The 23,472-nt window shown below is 34.8% G+C and overlaps 1 protein-coding gene across 5 annotated transcripts in view; it reads left to right on the top strand.

Annotated features, from left to right (window-relative positions):
• The window catches only part of LOC103092583 (KAT8 regulatory NSL complex subunit 1-like), a 160,311-nt gene that overhangs the window by 43,730 nt on the left and 93,109 nt on the right, over positions 1–23,472 (top strand). For 3 of the 5 annotated variants that reach the window (XM_007499706.2, XM_056805257.1, XM_016424324.2), the window contains exon 2: positions 19,396–19,537. In XM_007499706.2, the coding sequence (XP_007499768.2) occupies positions 19,396–19,537 (142 nt within the window). Of the gene's footprint in view, positions 1–19,395; positions 19,538–20,943; positions 21,034–23,472 lie in introns of all 5 variants that reach the window. The other 2 variants (XM_056805256.1, XM_056805255.1) reach the window with 1 other exon arrangement.

Genomic DNA, 23,472 nt, shown 5'->3' with positions numbered 1-23,472 from the left:
TGTGGAGAACGCAGAGGACTGGGCTTCAGTTCTGGAGATTATGATCCCAAGAAATATACTAGGAGGAGAATCATTGTAGAGTAATACTACTCCTAGCATTGTTGGGCTTATTGTTGCTGGCCTTTAGACAGGCCAGATAGGAAGAGTATTGGAGAAAGAGATTAAAATAACCATATATTTTGACCTAGAAATTTTTTTATGCTAAATATATGACCCAAGTAAGTTTATAACTAAGAGGTCTCGTATTGCCTTCCTCCACTCCCCCCCCCCCAAATTTAAAGTATTAAGTTTTTGTAGTAGCCATTAACTGGAATCAAAGTAGATTCCTATTAAGAATAGTTTAACCAATTGCAATACATGAATGCAATGGATTATTATTTTGATTATGAAACTGAGATGGATGAAAAGACTTAGATGAACTAATTTCAAAATAAGCAGAACAAAGAGGAGTTAAATGCCATAAAAGTATAATGACCATTGCCTCCCATTTGAGAAGACACCTACCTTCCCTTGCCTTCCATCAGAGTCCATGGAATACCTGTGTGGAGCAGTATATATCATACTTTTTTCAATATGTTGATTAGTTTTGCTGAACTGTTTTCTCCTTAAAAAAATTTTTTTTTTGTTATAAGACATTCTGGGAGAGTGAAAAGGATACAATGAGGAGTGTTAGATAAGTGATGTAAAGAAATCAACAAAATAACATTTCTGAAAAGCGGCACTATTATCCTCTAATCTATATGGAACCTTTAACCACTTTGGGGTGTCAACCCATGAGTGGGATTACTGATTAAAAGGATAGAAAAACATGAGTAATTTTTCTTACATTTCTGTATTTTTTCTCACCACAGGTTCACAAGTTCATAGTTTCACAAGTCAGTAGATTGGATTAAACTGTTTTATGTGTTTTGGTATATCTAGTTTTCCCCTTCATTTTTTTCTTCTCCTTTATTTTGACTTAATATTTTAATTTTTTTTGTACCATGTTATTAAGTTTATTTTGCCTTAATTCTATATTCTCCTAAAATACTTTGATATAACCTTTGACTTTATTTTAGAGTATCTTTTTTTATTATATTGGCATGGCCTAGCTATGAACATTGACTTTCTAGTCACTTGAAATTTACGGTATATGAATAAATAGGAAATAAGTGGTCCTGACAGAATCTCAGGGAAATTGAACCAACCAGAAGCTTTCCCACAGCAAAAAATCTTATAGATTAATTGAATTTTTAAGTAAATTCCATCAAGCATTTAAACAACAGTTAATCCTTACATTAAAATGAACTAAAAATAGAAGAAAACAAAAACATTCTCCATATTCCATTCATAAGGCAAATGATAGTAAGACCAAGAGCCAACATCATTATTTAAAACATTACTATATTACTTTAAAAATACTATAGAGCATAATAAAACAAATATGAACTTAGAAACTGTACTTTAGCTTAGATAATTTTACCCCATTTAAAGATGATATGGAAGTTAGGAAATCCTAGAGAATCAATTTATAAAAAAACTAATCACAAATAGTTTTCACATAGCAAGAAATAAAGTAAACCTAAGGAAAATAATTAGTAATTGTGAAAAATTATTTACAAACAGTTGGAAGAAAGCATAGAACAAGAAAAAAACAGTTTTTTAAAGACAACTACAGAATCTATAAAATATCTGGGCTTTAGCTTAAGATACTTATACTAAATTTTTTTTAAAACTCGGGAGGAAAGATTCAGTGTTAATGATTGGAGTATATATAAATTCTTTCTTAAGTGTGTATGTAACTTACATATACCTGCATAATTTGTGCATATATCTTCAATGTAATAGCACTGCTTAGTTTGAATTGTCCAAGCCTAAAATCATTGTGCCTCAGGCATCACACTAACAAGCAGTCCCGTTCACCTCCAGAGACTGCAAAGAACAGTCTGAAGAGGATCCAATAAATTGTTTGATAGCTGACCACAAACCTCAAAAATGGCAAGAACTTCACAACAACATTTAAATTTTTGAGGATAAGTAGAATGAATAAAAGGCTGCAGATAAAGTACATTATAGGTAAGAGAATTTCTAGGATTGTGGGGATCAAGAAAGCAACGTGCTAACTTTTAGACAAAAGATTGAGAAAGGAGTGAACTTGTTCTTAAGATAGGCAGTCTCTTTTTTAAAAATGCAATTTGTTCCTGGAAACTATTTTCTTAAGATGATTTATCATAAAGTAAAATGAACACTAACTATTAGATTTTGGGAATATACATTTTTGACATTATTTGTAGAAATTATGTGATAGATAAAAAAACAGAGAAGTAATTTGATATTAAAAATTGAGTTTATGGAGATAGGTAGGTGGCTTCATTGGATAAAGAGGGAGGTCCTGGGTTCAAATGTGGCCCCAGACACTTCCTAGCTCTGTGACCTGAGACAAATCACTTAATCTCTGTTTCCTAACCCTGATCTTCTGCCTTAGAACTCACACATAGTAGTATGGATTTTAAGACAGAAGCTAAGGGTTTAAAAAACACCTTTTTTTTTTTAAGTGTATAAAATGGAAATTTCTTTAATCACCATTTGCCTTTTTCTTAAAGGGCTCTGAAGGTTGATACACACACAATGTGCAATTTGTGAACTGGTTTGTCTATTTCGGAAAACAAATTGAAACTTTGCTCCAAAGTCATAAAACTGTGCTTATCTTTTGAGCCACCAATGACATTTACTAGGTCTATCCCTGAGAGTTCAAAGAAAGAAGAAAAGGACCCATATGAACAAAACCATCTTCAGTCCTTTTTGTGGTGGTGCAAATGAAGGAAGGGCACCAATCAATTGGAGAATGGCTGAGCAAACTGATACATCAGTTTAAGAGTATCTATTGTGTCATAAGAAATGTAAAAAAGAAATGATTCCTGAAGAATTTGGAAAGACTTGTAAGATCTAATTTAGAGTGAAATGAGCAGAAGCCTTAACTAATGATCAACTATGATTTCAGGGGACTGATAATGAAGTATACTAGATATCTTCTGACAATTATGTATAGCATACAGATTAAGATACACATATACAAGATGTCTCAATAGTCTTGGTGCAGTTTTAAGCTTCACTTGCTTTTAGGACAACATTCATTTTTTTTTTAATCTTGATCATTATGGGAATGCATACTTATTGACAAAGATTTTGTTTTTTTCCATCACCATCAACCCCCCCCCCCCATTTAGAATGGGACAAAATAGAATTTTGTTCATAAGAAAAAATAAAAAATAAAATTTAATTTAAAAATAAATTTTTAGAAATTCTTCATGCATTGTATTTACCTGAATTAATTTGCCATCAATTATTTAGCAGTAACCTTTAGCTTAGATTTCTTCAGTTTTGTGTAAATTATATGATAATGTTGCCCTTATTATCTTTGTATTAACTAAAGAAAAAGTTTGCATTCTGTGTTCATAATCTGCCAAAGATATTTACTTAAAAATTCTAAGCATTTCTGCAGACCTGGGCATGGGAGATCCTGGTTTCAAATATGGCCTCAAACACTTCCTACTGTGTGAGCAGGGGCAATTCATTTAATCCCAATGGGCTAGCCCTTTCTGTCCTGTTTTGGAATCCATACATAGTGTTGATTCTAAGACAAAGTAACAGTTGGGGTTTTCCTTAATAAAAAAGAAAGAAAGAAAAAGAGTAATTTTTAAATGAATAAAATAAGATTACAAAGGAAACAAATTATATTGAAAGTTATTAATATTAAAAAAAAAAAGAAATTATTTCACAGGCTTCCCTCTGCCCCCCAGTTAAGAATTCCTGGCTTTAAAAAAGCCAAACTAGGGCTATCAGTAATTATGAAAAATATTAAAAATTTTCTCTTGATTAGAGAAATGCAAATTAAAACAACTCTGAGGAATCACCTCACACCTATCAGATTGACCAATATGACAGTAAAGGAAACTGATGAATGTTAGAGGATGGAGCAAAATTGGGAGACTAATGCATCACTGGTGGAATTGTGAGCTAACCTAGTAATACCACTACTAGGTGTGTATCCCAAAGGGATTTAAAAAAATGGGAAAGGTACCTACTTATACAAAAATATTTACAGCTGGTCTTTTCATAGATATAAATACATATTTATATATTATATGTATAAACATGTATTTATGTATATTATATATTTATTATAACCATCAATTAGGTAATGGATGAACAAATTGTGGTATTTAATGTTGGTGGAATACTATTGTGGTATAAGGAATAATGAAGAGGAAGATTTCAGAAAGAGCTGGAAAGACCTACATGAACTAATGGAGAGTGAAATAAGGAGAACCAGGAAAACATTGTTCATAGTAACAGCAATATTGTGAAATGATCAAATTAGCTTACTCTTAGCAATACAATGACCCAGGACAAAATTCTGAGGGATTTGTGAAAAAGAATCCTATCACCTCCAATAGAAAGAACTGTTGGAGTAGGAATGCAGATGAAAGGATATGATTTTTCATTTGTTTATTATGTTGTGGAGTGTTGGTTTTATAAGATTATAACTTTACAAAAATAAACAATATGGAAATATGTTTTGCATGATAGTACATGTGTAACTCAGATCGACTTGCTTGCCAGTTCCAGGAGAGCAGAGGGAAGAAGGGAGGGAGACAATTTTGATCATATAACTTCAGAAAACTTATGTGGAAATTTGGTTACATATAATTGGTAAAAAAAAAATAAAATCCAAGTCTCCAATAATATATTTTTAAATAAATAAATACAGAAGGGGAGCAGAATCCAAAGACATTGAGTTCTGTTTGGTTTTTTAAAAATCTCTCTGACAAAGCTTCCATGTGCACCAAAATATTTACAAGCAGTGGTATTTGTGGTAGCAAAAGAACTGTAAGCAAAGAAGATGGACCTATTAGTTTGAGAAGGGCTAAACAATGAATATATTTAGTGAGAACACTGAATTGAATCAGCTGAGTGAAACTCTCCTGTCTGTTGTTTTTGGTAGTCTGCTGGTCAAGCATAAGGAAATTATAAATAACCTAGCTTTAAAAAAAAAAAAATTCCACTGACCAGGAAGCCACATCAATGATCTGAACCTTCATCCCCCAAACCAGTTAGAATTTGAAGACAATTTCAATACCCTTTGGGGGGAGGGGGCCTGGAATAACTTCACTTTTACTAGCCACACATCTCTTAAATTTTCTTTAGATACATTTTTATTGGTTTTTTTTTTAATTACCTACATTTCCATGTATATTTCTTTCTCCTCTCCCTCCAAGAGAAGAAAAAGGGGGAAACCAACCAACAATGAAAAACAATGAGGTTGTGTGCATTTTATCTACTCACATAAAACCTGATCTCTGTAGATAAAGTAATGGGAGGAACTTTTTCTTTTTACTAAAACTTCCAGTTTCAGGTTGACTAATTGGTTGTCATTAACTATTTTTTCATTTTATTGCTGTTCTTTATAAATTATGCACTCTAGAAGCAAATAACACCGGTTTCCAGATGTGGCCTAAGTAAGTTTGTGTATAACAATATCATCACAATGAGCATGTGTATTATAATCTTGGAGATTTGTCTGATTTTCTTAACCATATTAATGTTTAACTTTTGCTCCTTTTATTCTTCAAAATAGTCTTCTCAGGAGGCTGTTTTTAATGATACTACCACTACTTTTGATATTTTTTAGAATTCCTTTTTGAAAATTTCCTTCAGACAGATTGCCAAGCATACACAAATGCATTGCAATTTTATAGACAAGAGTTATTAGTTACCTTTTCCCCCCTTTCCTCCTACTCTCATCATTTTACCAGCTCTGTTCATTAATCAAGCAGCATGAGGAAGCCCAAGAGGGGCCCACTGAATTAGTGCTATCCAGGAGGCAAAAAGACCATGAGAATGGAGCTGTGCCACAATAAAACTATGAAGAAACATTCTCCATCCACTTTTGGATGGAGACTGGTTAACTACAATTACCTTATGTCCTGCCTCTCAGCTAGATTATTCAGAAGTTAATGGGACTATAATTAATTGAGCAACATAAATGCTAATTACTGGAAATTTAATCCCTGAAAGTAAGGAAGGCTGCCTGTAGTTTGAAATGATGTGCTTGCTACATGCTGGGTTTTTAAAACCAGCTATACATGAGCTGTAGCATCTGGTAGTTATTGAAACATTCTCACAGATCTCTCAGAAAGTGCTTTGGAACCTTTTATGAAAATCAATAGAAATAAAAATACTAGATGATAGTTACAATATATTCTTTTTTGTTTTTAAATACAACCCTTACCTTCTGTCTTAGAATCAGTACTGGGTATTCTTCTGTCTTAGAATCAATACTGGATATTGATTCTAAGACAGAAGAGTGGTAAGGACTAGGCAATAAGGGGTTAAGTGAGTTGCCCAGGGTCACACAGCTAAGAAGTGTCCAAGGTAATATTTTAACCCAGGACCTCCCATCTCTGGGTCTGACACTCAATCCACTGAGTCACCCAGCTGTCCCTGGTATGTTCTGTCTTGAACAAAATTTTCCTGATTTAACCTTCCCAAGAAAGCCGATGGCAAAAGTTGCCTTGGAAATTTGGCAAGATTAATGATATAACCATGTTTGGTCATAGAAAAGGGATAGTTTTTTTAAAATATGTATATATTTTTCCAAATTACTTGTAACTACAATTTTCAACATACATTTTCCAAAACTATAAGATCCAAATTGTCTTCCTCTCCCTTCTCAGAAATGATAAGCAATTTGATTTGAATTATGCATGTATTAAAATGCAAAACTTAATTCTGTATTGGTCATTGTTGTAAAAGAATACTCACTTAAAACCCAACCTCTCAAATATACTAAAATGAAATCTGCGTTCTCACTCCCAACAGTTCTTTCTCTAGAGGTAGGTATCATTCTCTGTGATAAGTCCATCAGAATTGTCCTTGATCATTGTTTTTCTGAGAGCAACTTTTTCACAATTGATTATTGTACGATATTATTGTTAACTGTGTAAAATATTCTGGTTCCACTTGTTACTTTATGTAGGTCTTTCCAACTTCTTCTGAAATCATCCTGCCCAATAGGAAATGATGAACAGATTAAGGAACTAAGTGGATAGGGTATTATTGGAATGGGAGGGTCATTATGTTTGGTAAAATCCCCTAACAGCTCTTAATGACTAAAATGTATATTATACTTACTAGCACTATACAAATTATTATCTCATCTGATCCTCACAATTACCTCGGAAAATAGGTGCTATTATCCCCATTTTGCAGAAGAAGCTGAGGCCAATGGCTTAAATGACTTGCCTGAGGTCACACAACTGGTAAGTTGGATTTGAATTTAAGTCTTCCTGACTTTTATCCGCTGTGCACTTAGCTGTCTCCAAAGTTTGAAGGCAGGAGTTGAAGAGGAGAGAGAAATTGTGAGTCAGGTTCCAAACTTATTGAGGAAGGAAGGGGAGCAATCTCTGGGGTTCTCTAGACAACAGCTACCATGATTTCAATTATGTGATTGGAATGAATAGTATCACCTTCAAAGGGGTAAGAGTTTGACTGATGGAGGTAGGGGGAAGAACCTGGAAGGGACAAGAAGAGCAAGGAGTAAATCAATTTACCCACCTCCTATAGTCTATCCAATAATTTTTCTTTCTGTCTTGTATTATCTTTTATAATTTGAGTGTAAGTTAAAAACTTCAGAGCTGTTTTAATTTGTAGTTCTTTTACATGATTTTTTTTTGGACAGTCATATATATATAGTCTGATAGTTGGCATATTTTAAGAAAACTACTTATGTATTGAAGTATGGCTCTTGGTCTTAGATATAAGGTCTATTTCCTGTGTGTATTAGATGTCTGGCTTTTGCTAGAGATATTTGATACAAAAATGCTTTTTCACTTGGCCTTTTAAAAAAACTTTAATTGCATCGATTTTGTTCTGCAAAAGCTTTTTAATTTTATCACTTCAAAACTTTCTAAACTTTCATGCTCAGCTATATCTTTCTTTGATTAAAAATTTTATCCCCATCAATAGTTGTGAAAGGTCTCACTATTTACTTTTTTTTTTTAAATTATGAAGTGTAGCAATGATGTATAGTGAAAATGCTGTATTTGGACTTTGGAAGAACTGAGTTTGATTCCCACCACAGACACATACAAAACTGACTTTGTGACCCAAAACAAATCACTTCACTTGTCTGGATCTCAGTTTCTTCCTCTATAATTGAAAGATTTGGCTTAATGACCTCTGTAAGTTTAATGAGCCTCTTTTGGAATTTATTGTGGTATATAATATAAAATGTGGTCTAAGTGGGATTAATGATGTATGTCTATAATCCCTTCTGGGGTGTGTGGTATGTTGAGGCTGGTGGCTAACTTGACTCTGGAGTTCTGCAGGGAGCATTCAATAAATAGTACGTAAATAGACATGTCATCTAAGCTGATTTGAGCGTCTACACAAAAACCTATTTCCAGCCTAGATAACATAGTGAGACCCAGTATCAAAACAAAAAGGTGTGATCTCACCTAATTTCTTCCAACTTGTTTTCTAGTTAACCAACAATTTTCAATAGTGAGTTCTTTACACAGCAGTTTGTGTTTTTAGAACACTTTTTCATGTGATTATCGATGGTTTTGATATCTTCATCTGAAAATTGCCTATTCATATCCCTTGACCATTTGTCAATTGGAGAACGGCTTGACTTTTTTGTAAATTTGACTTCATTCCATATATATTTGGGAAATTAAACCTCTGCCAGAGTTTTGCTATAAGATTTTTCCCCCAGTTTGTTGCTTTCCTTCTAATTTTGTTTGTATTGATTTTGTTTGTACAAAATCTTTTTAATTTAATCAAAATCATTCATTTTACATTTTGTAATGTTCTGTATCTTTTGCTTGATCTATATCCCTTCCTTTCCCACAGGTCTGACAGGTATACTATAATATGTTCACCTAATTTATTTATTATTTCACTCTATATTTAAAAGTCATTTACCCATTTTGAATTTATTTTGGTATAGGTTGTGAGATGTTGATCTTAATCTGATTTTTCCCACATTGTTTTCCAATTTTCCCTGAAGTTTTTGTCAAATTGTGAGTTCTTGTCCCAAAAGCTGGGATCTTTGGGTTTATCAAACTACCTTGCTGAGGTCATTTACCCCTAGTATTTGATACAAAAGTGTTTTTTCACTTGGCCTATTCCATTGGTTCACCCTTCTCTCTCTTAGCCAGGATCATATTATTTTGATGACCACTGCTTTATAGTACAGTTTGAGATTTGATACTGCTAGGCCCCCATCCTTCACATTTTTTAAATTATTATTTTGCTTGATGTTTTTGATCTTTTGTTCTTCCAGATGAACTTTATGATTTTTTTCTAATTATATAAAAAAGTTTCTTGGTAGTTTGATATGTATGGCATTGAATAAGTAAATTAATTTGGGTAAGATGATCAGTTTGTGTTTTTAGAGTTTATAGAATACCTACTATATGCTTCTGTTTAGTGGTCTTAGTGTTCTAAGCAACTTTGCTTTTTCATATCTAATACCAAATATTTTTGATTCCTCCATCTTTTAAAAATAATATAAAGAATAAAAATGTTCTATGCTGTGTGATTCTTTTGAAGATTTGCTTAATACATTGATAAACTCTCCCCCCACACACACCTTTTTTCTTTTTTTCTTTTAATTGCCTATAGTATAATTTGAGTAATTCTAGATCCCTTTCATTCCTCCTTAAATTTTGTTTTATAGTTATTAGTCATATGAGTCCTATATACCTTAATAGGTAAACTCTAAATACTGAATGCTTTTTTAAAAATTTAAATATTTCTCTTTCATTTCTTCCTCATATTTATGATATACAGAAATACTTGAGGTGGTTCTTGCTTTATATTGCATTTTGCTACTTTACTGAAGCTATTCATATTCTTTTTTTTTTTCAGTTGATTCTGCAGGGTTTGCTAAGTAAATAGACATACCATGCATAAGTAGACCCTAATTTTTGCCACAGTTCACATTTCTTGTCTTATTTTTTTTCTAACTCAAGTTCCCACAATCTCTTTCATGTTTATTTTCCCTCTATTTTTTTATATAAAACTTCTGGCTGATTTTTACCACCTAGGATTTTGTTACTATAGTTCTACTTCCCTTTTAGTCTAATCTACACATATGATTTCATTGGTTTTAGGATCTACAGTTGTGGAAATTCCCTTGACTAGTGCAAATCTGCCAGTCTATAGCTTAAAGTCTTACAGAGTTGTCAAGAATGCTGACAATTTAAGTGATTTAAGACCTAACGATGGGAGTTTCTAGGTTCAAAATTGGCCTCTAACATTTCCTAGCTGTGTGTTCCTGGGCAAGTCATTTAACCCCCATTGCTTAGCCCTTACCACTCTTCTGCCTTGGAATCAAATTGATTCCAAGACAGAAGGTAAGGGTTTAAAAAAAAACAAACAACTAATGTATGGTCCTGACTTCAGGGCAAGGTCTTTATCCAGTATTTTACTCTTTCTTCTTCCCATCTCCCCTTTATTTCTCTTTTTATCATAATAAAGGCTGCCATGCTGAAAAGATTTTCTCAAAATTGCCTCTTCTTTAAAACTCTTGGAAATAGTGCATTTTATCCCAACTTCCACATTTAGCTCAATCATGACTACTGTTTTAAGTGAACAATATCTTTATAGCATTTTCATTTTGAATTAATTCCAATATCACCTTCTATATTTTCAATATATAGGGCTAAAATTTTTAATACAAATGATGAAAATATAGGAATTCATGACTCCTAAGATTCTTTGGTTTATAATTCTATCTGAAAAAATTACATATTACCATTTGGATTTTTTAAAATATGTATAATTAGGTAGAAATGGATGGTTTTATGATGTGAGTAAGGACAAGTAGATAGCCTGATTACTATACTGATGCCCATGAATTTTTTTTTAAACCCTTACCTTCCGTCTTGGAATCAATACTGTATTGGTTCCAAGGCAGAAGAGTGGTGAGGGCTAGGCAATGGGGTTAAGTGACTTGCCCAGGGTCACACAGCTAGGAAGCGTCTGAGGCCAGATTTGAACCTAGGACCTCCCATCTCTAGGCCTGGCTCTCAATCCACTGAGCCACCCAGCTGTCCCAAACTATTAATTTTTTTAAAATAACAAAAAATAAAATAATAAAATACATAGTGAAAGATCATATTGATAAAGATTACAGGTTCATTGATCATATCATTCAGTATCCCCATATACATATGTGACTATACCACTGATCTACCGCTTTAGGTGTATGTTCAATAGCAAGCTTTTGCTCTACCTCTAGTTCTCAGTTGGGCATCTCCACTTACATAGCCTCCTGTAATTTCATTCAGCATATCTTTTTTTTTTTTAACCCTTACCTTCTGTCTTAGAATCATTACTGTGTATTGGTTTTAAGGCTGAAGAGTGGTAAGGGCTAGGCAATGGGGGTTAAGTGACTTGCCCAGGGTCCCACAGCTAGGAAGTGTCTGAGATTATATTTGAACCCAGGACCTTCCATCTTTAGGCGTGGCTCTCAATCCACTGAGCCACCCAGCTGCCCCCTCTAATTCAAAATCCAAATCTGTTTTCCACTTTTTTGGCTGTGGAAATTTCATTCTGTTAGTTGGCAGGAAGTCTTTAAGTTGATACTCCGTCTTTACCTTTCCAACATATTCTTTTTCCCAATCTTCCTAATACTACATGGAAGATTAATCTTTGTGTAAATTACTCATCTGTGTAGGGATTATATGTAATAATCCTTGATTTCTGAGCCTGGCATTCAGAACCCTCCACAGACTGACTTCAGCCTAAAACTTAACTACTACTTCCATACATAAAATCTCCTAAATTCATTTGTCTTTTGAATCCTAAAGTACATTTTTCCTTCTAGCCTTATGCTTGTCAGCTTCCCCTTCATGCGCTGTCTTTCAATTTATTTTTTTTTAAGATCTAGTTCATTTCCCACCACTTCTGTGAAATCTTCCTTACCTATCTCACTATTACCATTTATATATTACTTTGAATGCCTTCTGTAGCAGTTATTATGTGTCAGTTGTTTGACAATGTTATACAGTGGAGAGATCCCTAGACTGAACATATTCAACCTTGCTTTTGGTACTTATAATTGTTATGGTCAGCTTAACACTCCTAGACCTCACCACTTCATCTGTAAAATAAAGAGGTTTTGCTACATTATTTATAATGTTCCTTAGAAACACTAAATTCATAGACTTCCAACGAAAATATTTATCTTTTTTCTTTTTATAGGTATATCTGATAGTTCTTAATTCTTTGGTTCCAATCAGTATAATATTTGCATCATCATCATTATTATTTTGAAAACCCCTACTTTCTGTCTTAGTATCAATTCCAAGACAGAGAAGTGCTAAATTTGTCTAGATAGTGGGTGGGGGTGGGGGTGGGGGTGGGTGGGTAGGGATGGTTAAGTGACTTGCCCAAGGTCATACTACTAAAAGGAAGTATCTGAGATCAGATTTAAGGCCAAGTCCTTCTGATTAAGGCCTGGTGCTCTTTCCTACTGTTCTATCTAGCTGCTTCCATTATCATTATTATTATACAAACTCAGATTAAGAAACAAACCACTTCAACTGGTTTGGGGTTTTTTTCTTTTTTAAATCCTTACCTTCCATCTTATTGATTCTAAGGCAGAAGAGTGATAAGGGCTAGGTAAGGGAGGGGGGTTAAGGGACTTGTCCAGGGTCACATAGCTAGGAAATGCTGGTTTTAAAATTACTTTTATCCTATTTTATACCTTCAGAATTTTATCATAACAGATAAAAACCATTACAGATTTTTTTTACAAATTAAAAAAAAACTTCCTACTTTCGTATGAGGAAAAATACTTGAAAATAATAACAAAGATTTGTTCAACAGAGTATATTTCCTCAACTAAGACTTTCTACAGTTTTCATGCTAGAAATTTATTGGGATCAAAGACTGTTTTATTTGAAAAAAATTTTATCCCCCAAAGCACCTGTCAGAGAGACCAAAGAAAGCTTAAGTGACTTGGCAAAATGTAATTTGTTTTTGATAGGCCTAGACAATATATAAATAGGGGGCAGCTGGGTGGCTCAGTAGATTGAGAGCCAGGCCCTGAGATGGGAGAGATGGGAGGTCCTAGGTTCAAATTTGGCCTCAGACACTTCCTAGCTATGTGACCCTGGGCAAGTCACTTAACCCCCATTGTGTAGCTCTTACCACTTTTCTGCCTTGGAATCAATATTGATTCTAAGATGGAAGGTATGGGTTTTAAAAAAAGATCTAGGGGGACTTCCGGTTAAGATGGCGGCTTAGAGAAAGCTAAAGCTCAGATCTCCTGAAAACCCTTCCCGACCGATCTCAAACTAGAAGCTCCTAAGGCACCGAAATTCAAAACGATCAACAGCACAGACCCTGGGAACCCTCCTCCTGGACCTGGACCCGGATCAAAAGGTACGGCTCCCCTTAAAAGCCAGAACCCGAGATCCCTCGGGCCTCAGGGGTAGGAGCGCAGAGTCCAAGGCTCCCGGAAGCCGCAGCCCGGCCGGGCTCAGAGAGCAGAACCCTCAGGGCCTTCTACAGTCCCGGTGAAAGTTACTGCCTGGGGCTTCCGCTGCAGAGAGCTGGTCGAAACAACAGCAACCCTCAGGGCGGGCAAGACAGCCTCACGGGCTGGATCCTGCTATCCAAGTCGTAGTGAAAGTCCTCGCCCTCGGAGCTTGGGCTAGCTGCAGCCCATCCCCCCGCAGGCCGACGAAACAGCCTCACGGCCAGCGATTCTGAATGCAACTTCCGGAAAGCGAGCCGGGGGGAGAGTGTGGCCTCGTGGTCCGACCCTTCCATTCCAGTTCCAGTGAGGCATATTCAGTTTAACCCAGGGAAAGCTCATAGAACCATCTGCCCAGGACTAAAGCCTCTGAACACCAGACAGAGACAAGAAAAACTAATCCTCCACATTCAGAAATGGCAAACTCCACAGAACCACAGAAGCCCCAAAATACCAAGAAAAATAAGAAGAAAGGGGTGACTTTGGACACATTCTATGGAGCCAAAATACAAAATACAGAGGAGATAGAAGACGATGCACAAGAAAATGCTCCAAAACCTTCCAAAGGAAATGGAAACTCTCCACAAACACATGAAGAATTTGAATCAGAGATGACCAAAAAGATGGAAGCCTTCTGGGAGGGAAAGTTGGAAATAATGCAAAAGAAATTCACGCATCTACAAAACCAGTTTGACCAAACTGTAAAAGAAAACCAGGCTTTAAAGGCCAGAATCAGGCAGCTGGAAGACAACGATCGTGTAAAAGAGCAAGAATCAATAAAGCAAAGCCAAAATACCAAGAAATTAGAAGAGAACATAAAATATCTCACCGACAAGGTGATAGATCTGGAAAATAGGGGGAGAAGGGATAATTTAAGAATAATTGGACTCCCAGAAAAGCCAGAAATAAACACCAAACTGGACATGGTGATACAAGATATAATCAAAGAAAATTGCCCAGAGATTCTAGAACAAGGGGGCAATACAGCCACTGACAGAGCTCACAGAACACCTTCTACACTAAACCCCCAAAAGACAACTCCCAGGAATGTAATTGCCAAATTCCAAAGCTATCAAACAAAAGAAAAAATCCTACAGGAAGCCAGAAAAAGACAATTTAGATATAAAGGAATGCCAATCAGGGTCACCCAAGACCTTGCAAGTTCTACTCTGAATGATCGTAAGGCATGGAACATGATCTTCAGAAAGGCAAGAGAGCTGGGTCTCCAACCAAGAATCAGCTACCCAGCAAAACTGACTATATACTTCCAAGGGAAAGTATGGGCATTCAACAAAATAGAAGACTTCCAACTTTTTGCAAAGAAAAGACCAGAGCTCTGTGGAAAGTTTGATACCGAAAATCAAAGAGCAAGGAATACCTGAAAAGAGGAAAAGACAAAGCCATAGATGTTGCTCAAAGGGTCAAAACAAAGTGGCCGTTATTGAATGGAATGAAGGTGTGCCTGTTGTTGTCAAACTACCTCTAAGTTAGAATCAGGAAAGACTGGAAACAGGAACCTGATGGGACAAAGGGCCACCCAAGGATGTAGACTTCAGATGGTAAAAAAAAATGTGTGGTAAAAAAAATAAAAACAATCTGATAGTGAGCTATAAAAATGAGCCACAGTAGATGATTTCTAAATCTAGAATTAGGAGGGACTTTAGAGACATTCTTATCCAGCCCCATCATTTTAAAAATAGGGGGGAAAGATGTCTAAAGAAATTAAGTGATTTGCTAAGATCATTGAGATAACAAGCATCAAGACTAGGTTTAAAATACAGATCCAACTCTAAATTTGGGGTCTTTTCTCTGCCATGCTTGCTCACATATTTATCAATCCTTCTAGGGTAGAGGATGGTTAGGGAATAGAAAAGTTGAAATTCTGTGAAGATCAGGGACTTCTGTACCCAGAGGTAATGAGATGAAGGAAACAGATTTTGGGGGGGGGAGGGTGGAGGAAAGGGAAGAATGGAATATACAAGAACTGAGATGCATTTCATTTGACCAAGCCAAATCCATTGGGAAGAGACTTAGGATTGAATGAGATATACAGTTGACTCTTTAAGAATATCTAGAAATTGATCCAGTCATTCTGGAGGGCAATCTGGAACTATGCCCAAAGGGCACTAAAAGACTGTCTGCCCTTTCATCCAGCCATACCACAAAAATATTCATAGCTGCGCTCTTTGTGGTGGCAAAAAATTGGAAAATGAGGGGAAGTCCTTCAATTGGGGAATGGCTGAACAAATTGTGGTATATGTTGGTGATGGAATACTATTGTGCTCAAAGGAATAATAAAGTGGAAGAATTCCATGGGGATTGGAACAACCTCCAGGAACTGATACAGAGTGAGAGGAGCAGAACCAGGAGAACATTGTACACAGACAGATACCCTGTGGTACAATCAAATATAATAGACTCTTTTCTCTACTAGCAGCAATGCAATGATCCAGGACAATTCTAAGGGCCTTATGAGAAAGAAAGCTAACCACATTCAGAAGAACTGTGGGAGCAGAAACGCAAAAGAAAAACAACTACTTGATCACATGAGTTGATGGGGTTATGATCAGGGATGTAGACTCTAAACAATCACCTTAGTGCAAATATTAATAATATGGAAATAGGTCTTGATCAATGACACATGTAAAATCCAGTGGAATTGCTCATTGGTTATGGAAAGGGGGTGGGTAGAGGAGAGGGAAAGAACATTATTCATGTAACCATGGGAAAATATTCTAAATTAAATAAATAAACTTTTAAAAAAAGGAAAAAAAGAATATCTAGGAGAGAATGATAATGGTAGTCAAATGGAGGTGTAACTAAATGTTAGAGATGTTGGAGAGAATGGAGGTGATTCATACCATAAAAGGGCTTTTTTTCTGTACTCAAACAGGCTTAGATTCATACATGGGGTGACCTAACCCTAGAGAGAGGGGATCAAGTTTTTCTCATACTATTTGGCTCAAGCTTCCATCTCAGAATTCTGGGGAAAATTATTTTAAAAGCTTAGGTATGGCTCATATCAAGGGTCTTCCCTAAAAGGGATTAACATGATCTCCTTCTAGAAAATGACTTTTATGTAAAAAAAAAAAATATATATATATATATACATATATATATGTATATATATATATTTAGCATCTTTTTGTTTTTTTGTAAAGGCAAATAAATGGACACTAAGGAGGTTCCCATCAGCGGAAGAATGGCTAAATCAATTATGTTGAAATATGTATATATACATATATAATATACATATATGATGCTTAAAAATATGTGCATGTGCAGTAGATAGAGTTTTTGGCTTTAGAGTCAGGAGGACCTGGGTTTTTTATTTTAGGCACTTATGAGACTGTGTGACTCCAGGCAAGTTGCTTACTTCTGTCTCAGTTTCTTTATCTGTAAAATGGGATGGAGAAACAAATGATAAACCACTCTGATATTTTTTTCAAAGAAACCCTCAAATGGGATCATGAAGAATCAGATAGGACTAAATGACTAAACAACAAAGAGAGATAGATGGAGATAGATGTATACATAAAAAGATAGATAAATGGAGAAATATATATGTGTGTATACACACACACACACACACACACACACATACACACATATATGCAGAGAAAGAGATAGAGACAGTCAGAGAAGCATAAATAGAGGCAAAGGCAGAGACAAAGAAACATGGCCTTCTAAAGGTCCCAGTCATCATGGTATTTATCACTATTGAATTAGAGGATCATAAATTCAGATATGGAAGGGCCCTCAGAAGTGTTCTTTTTACTGGACTTGTTGCCTTTTACAAATGAGACAAGTCTAACCCCTACAAGAGAACTCTTCTTATTTAATCCTTTCCCACCCCAGAGGATAGGTCTATTTGTGACTCCAGTAAACAAACGTATGTCAGAGAATTTTTGTCAGAGAAATTTATGTCAGAGAAAGCAAAATGAGTCTTTTTTCAAGTGATCTCATACTTTAAAATCCTCTATATTTGGGAGGAAGGTTAAGGTGGTATCCAGAAGTGATTCCATCAGTATAGGGAACTTCTGGAGTGAAGATTCATACTGATGGAGATAACAATTTATCTAAAACTTTTCAATCTCAAAGGGTGGTGGCCTGGGGGACTTAGAGATTAGGTAACTTTACTGTAAGAAATGATAAAAGAGATGCTTTCAGTAATGCCTGAGAAGGCTTATCTCAACTGATACAGAGTGAAATGAGCAGAACCAGGAAAATACTAGATGATAGCAAAATTGCAAAGACAAACAGAATTGGAACACTCTAGAACCCAATTTCCTGGCCACATAATCAACAAAAAAGAAGTAAATCAAAATACCCCTGAGATCACTTCATACTCTGCATATTGTAAAAACCAACAATAGCTAAAATACGCAGTACTGGAAAACAATGAGAAGATAAGGGCATTCGCATATTATTGGGGAAACAGAACAACCACTTTGGAAAATAATTTGGAATTATTCAAATAAAGTGACTAAAATAGTCATAGACCCAGAAACTCCACTATTAGATTTATACTCCAAGGACAATATTGATAAGAAAGTTACCATGTACATCAGAATATTTATGGCACTATGGTTTATAGTTGTTTTTACATGGTTCTTATATCTATTTTGGTAGGTAGACTCCCAAATATTTTATATATTCTGTAGATTTTGTAGTTACCTTACATAGAATTTATTTTGCAATCTCTTCTTGTTGTTTTATTGACATTACATTGAAATGCCAATAATATACATCAATTTTATAATCAGAAATCTTGCTGATTATTGTATCAATTAATTTTTGGTTGACTCTCTAGGGATCTTTAAGTTTGCCATTATGTCATCTGCTAAAATTGATATTACTTTCTCTTTAACATTATGCTTGTAACAGGGAATACTATCTACCTCCACAGAAAGAACAGTTGGAGTTGTCTTTCACATCAATGTTTTTATGGTTTTGTTTTGGTTATGTATGAGTGTGCTCTTATAGTAATGACAAATATGGAAGTGTGCTTTGCATAACAATAAAAATAAAATTTTAAAAATTAAAAAAAAAAGATCTAAACAAACAACTCTTAAAAGAATTGCAAACTATTAACCATATGAAAGAAAATTATAGATCAGAAAAAATGAGGTTTCACCTTATACTCAGCAAATTGGCAAAACATGACAGAAGATGAAAATAATCAATATGAGAAGGTTGTTGAAAGAAGGCACATTAATGCACTTTTGGTAAAGCTGTGAATTGGTCCAACTATTCTGGAAAGTAGCTGGGCATTATTCAGAGATGCTACTGTTAGTCATTATGACTCAAGAAAATTAATGACTACCAAAAAATCTCCACATCATTGAGTTACAGCAGAACTTTTTGTTGAATCAAAGAACTGGAAATTAGATGCCCATTTGTTAGTAAATGGCTTAGTTGTGTATTATTACTATTGGGATATTAATGTGCTGTAAGAAATAATAAATATGATAAATACAGAAAAAAGATAGGTAAACTTTTGTGCACTGCTGCCAAGTAAAGTAAGCAAAACTAAGAAAACAAAAGACTAAATACAGCAGCAAAGGGGAATTTTTTTTTAATGAGCAATATATAATAATGAACAAGTGTGACCTGAAGAAAAGATGTAAAAATATACCACTTCTCCCATCCCTTCTTTGTAAAAGATGAGGCCCATGAGTCTGGAACACTGCATATAATGTTGTTTTGTTGCTTTTTTTGGATGGATTTTTTTTAATTGTGCTTTAGAAAGGATGGACTTATTGGAAAATACAGTGGGAAAGTGACATAAAAACAAAAGATCAAGAAATTAAAGTTATTTAGCACTCAGTTTTCAATTGTTTTGTGATCTTTTTTTCCAGGTATCCAAAAGCAGAATGGCAGTGGGCACTAGAAAGAGCAGCAATTATATGTCGATGGACATGGCTTCAGGCTCAGGTCTCTGACCTGGAATATCGAATAAGGCAACAGACAGACATCTACAAGCAGCTCAGAGCCAATAAGGTAAGAATTTCAAAAGGGCAAACAATTCTCCAGTTTGGGCCATGACAAAATTCCACTCCTCTCCCAAAGTTTTCCCATGAGTCTTCTAACTTTGAGCTTTTTGTTGCATTAAATTTTTGAAAAATCTATAAATTCTCTCAACTTAAATGCCATACTTTGCATTTAAATACTTACCTTGCAAGCTTGACTTATATTAGACTAATTCACGGTATCCCAGGATCACACGACTAGTTAAGTGTCTGAGGTCACTTTTGAACTCAGGTTTTCCTGGCTCTGGGTCTAGTCCTCAGTTCACTTTTCCACTTTATCTGTTAAATGAGAATTCTAATAATTCTTCACAAGGTTACTTTTAGATGAATGAGATAATATTTGTAAAGCACATTGCAAACTGTAAAGTTCTCCATAATTGCTCTCTGTTGTTATTATTATCCTACTTATAGAGAAAAGGATGGTCTAGCTAATATTAGTATGTCACTTCAGGAGGGTAGCTTCCAGTTTTGTAATTACTAATGTATATACTCCCAAATATGTGTATCTATAAAGCAATTATATTAGAATCTTCTATTGCTTGTCTTATTCTGTTGTTTATAAATATGAAGTTAGCATTCTTAAAATGATTGTGTTTTTTTGATAACTGACTCTAGCCACAGTGCCTTCTATAACTACTAAAAATTTGTCCTTGTACAAGTCTGCAAGAAAAATTCTATGTGGTTTTTGTGATTATAATTTTCTTTTTTTGGTAATATTTCTGGCATAGTCAACCCTTGTTTAGATATAGAGAAAAATCTCATTTTGCCATCTCTGCTCATTTAATGTTTTATAAGAAGAGAAAGCAAAACAGTTTTTTACCACTGAGTTCATCTTTGGTGTGCAACCTAAGAAATATGTTAAAACTTTAAGAAAGAATGATGAGAGGATCATCTACTCTTTGGAATACCCATGGCACTCTTTTCTCTTAGGATTTAACTGAGATGCAGTATAATCTATTGGAAGGAATGATGGTCTTTATGTCAATTGAGACTTCAGAGATATTATGGTCTCTGATACTTACGTACTGTATTACCATAGGCAAGTCAAAAACCTTGTTTAACCTAATTTTTCTCATCTTTAAAATGGAGTGCTTTTTACCTCAAAGGAATACTGTGAGGGTCAAGCTGAGGTGGTGCCTGTTAGAAGATTTCACAAACCTTAAAGGGTTAGATTAATTATAAGTGTTTTTGTTTATTATAATTGTATTCTTCAAAGGATTTACATGCCAGATCCGTTTTTAAAGAAAAGTTCCTTGCTAGTTAAAAGAACTACATAGGGAGTTCTTTTGAAAAGTGAATAATTGTAAAGAGATTTGCTGACATCTTCTCATTTCCCTTCTTCTTCCTTCTCCCCCCTCCCCCACCCTGCCTCTACAGGGGCCAGACTACTTGGGAACCCAACTATGGTTGAGGTTTGCTGAGGCTTCATTATACAAGAGTCTCAGAAAACTCTGGCCTGGACTAACAGTGGGTATCTCTATATTAGTGCATGTGTATTTTCTTATATGTGCCTTTCCAATTCCTCCTCTGAGACTTGACGATATGTAATACATCCCTGCTTTGTACTACCTTAACCAAGCATTAACTCTCTTACTACACTTTCACATGCTACCTTGTCTTATAATTATTTCTTTGTCTTATCTATTCTCCTAAACTGTAAATTGTGTCACCAAAGATGGCAACATAGTCTTATGATTCCTGACAGCACCTTACTTATAGCAAGAAATCAAGTCTATTTTTGAATTGCTAATCACGGCAATGGATGATGCATTTTTATTTGGTTTGACTAAATTCCAACCTTGTCTGTTATTATTAATAAAACTTTGCCTTTGTATGATAATCTACCACAATGATTTTAGGTTTTAGCCATGAATGAAGTGTTTGTGTTTTTATGTTTTTCTCCTCTATTTAATAAATATAGTCTTCCCTTGGTTTATTTTTCCTACTCTGCTAATTATTGTGCTTTCACTACTTTTCTTCTTTTCTCTTAAACTTATCACATGCTTTTATCATACCTATTTTTCATACCATCAAGCAGGTAAGAAACATATCTCTTACCCTTGCTGATAACTTCGTCTGAATATTGGTACCTATCTCACTTATCTCTATTTCACTCCTGCTTTTTTCTGTTCTCTTCTTCAGCTGTTTTACATTGATTTCAATTTGATTATAGCCAAGTGCCTATTTATTCCTTATTTACTCCTCCATCTGTCTCTAAAGAATTCCTTACTAGGAAGATAATTCTTTCCTTATACTCATTTCATGAAAACTTCACTTTCTCTCATAATTTTCTTTAGGTCCAGGGGAGTTGGGCTAGCAAGGGGAAAAATGAATGGCCCTTCTTTTTGAATTCTCTCCAGATCACTGAGATATTTAATGCTTATCTTAAAAGTTTATACTATTTAGATAGCTTCTCTTCAAATCACTCATATTATCTACTACATCCCTAGACCCAATTCAAATTCTCTCTATTCCAGTCCTTCTGGTCTAGTTAAACAACCATGCTCCACTTGCTCCTGAAGATTTGGGTTTCTATTCTTTCAGGAAACATTTATTAAGTATTTTCTATATTTAAGACACTGTCAAGTACTGGGGAAACAAAGACTCACAATATTCAAGGGGAAAACTCATACACAGATAAGTCAATACAGAGACATTTGCGGACAGGAGAGAGATTGGAAATTGTCAAAGGGTGGTCAGGAAAGAACTGTTATAAGAGATTGCTCTTCAAATCAGGCCTTGATAACAAAGATTCTACTATATGAGGAGGGAATGTAATGCAGGCAGAAGGAAAAAGCTTTTGAAAAGGCTAAGAAATAGGCAATGGAATGTTGCATACAAAAACATCAAATAGATCAGTTTCACTAGAACCTAAAAGTGAATATGGCAGAATAATTGGAGTATGGGAAGATTGGATCATAATATTGGTGAGATAGGAATATTAGAATCATTGGAATAGAGTTGAATAATTGGCCAGTTTGACTGGAACCTCAAAGTGAATGTGGAAGAAATCTATTTGGTTAGATTAACTAGAATCAAAATTATATCAACTGTACTCAAGAGATTCTGTTGTATAAGGTGTTAGTCTTAGGAGTCAAGAAATTCTGTTTTTAATCCTTCCTCTATCACATACAAACTGTGACCAGAAACAAGGCAATTAATAATGCTTTAAGCAGGGTTTTAAGACTCGATGTTAGAAATGGATTTTGTTCTACAATGTTTAATGGAAAAGGTATTGTCACCCCAACAAAATCTGAAGTCCCTAATCTATTGTCCTATCCACATTACTACAGCATAGACATGGATGTCCTGTTCATAGCAACCATATACCAGTATTGTAGTACTTTGGACCTCAAATCTTTCAGACTTTCTCCCCTTTTTAAAGGTTAAAATTGAAGCTAGCCCTATCAGACCAAGAACAACCATTTTAATTTCCAGATTGTTCATTTGCTACAAACCCACCGTATCAGCTTCCCACTATTAGTTTAGTCCTTCCAATTTACTCTTCATTTGTTTCATCCTGAATTAAATGAGATAATATATGTAAAGTGCTTTTCAAATTCTAAAGTGCTATGAAAATGTCAGGAGTGGTTATATTTGATTCCCTTTCTACCTTAGCTTCTTAATTTTGAAATTCATGAAAAACCATGAAATTCCCTTTCATGCTTCATCTTCATTGACCACATTCTCTATTCTTATTCTAGAGTTATAGATCAGTACCGTAGAAAATCAAGGATATGTGTTGCTATTTCTAAAGATGTATTCATATTTTCATTGAAATTGAATTAATTCTGTTATTCATTGGTTCCTTTAAAAAAATCTCACATCAGATCCTCACATCAGCATCATCAGATTCTCTTTGGCTAATGGAGTAAAGACTGGCTTAAAGAAAATTTATGAGTGAAA

This window comes from Monodelphis domestica, chromosome 7 (assembly GCF_027887165.1).
Source record: "Monodelphis domestica isolate mMonDom1 chromosome 7, mMonDom1.pri, whole genome shotgun sequence".
NCBI lineage: Eukaryota > Metazoa > Chordata > Mammalia > Didelphimorphia > Didelphidae > Monodelphis > Monodelphis domestica.
The sequence above is the reverse complement of the archived record's forward strand: the minus strand, read 5'-3'. Positions and strand labels throughout refer to the sequence as shown.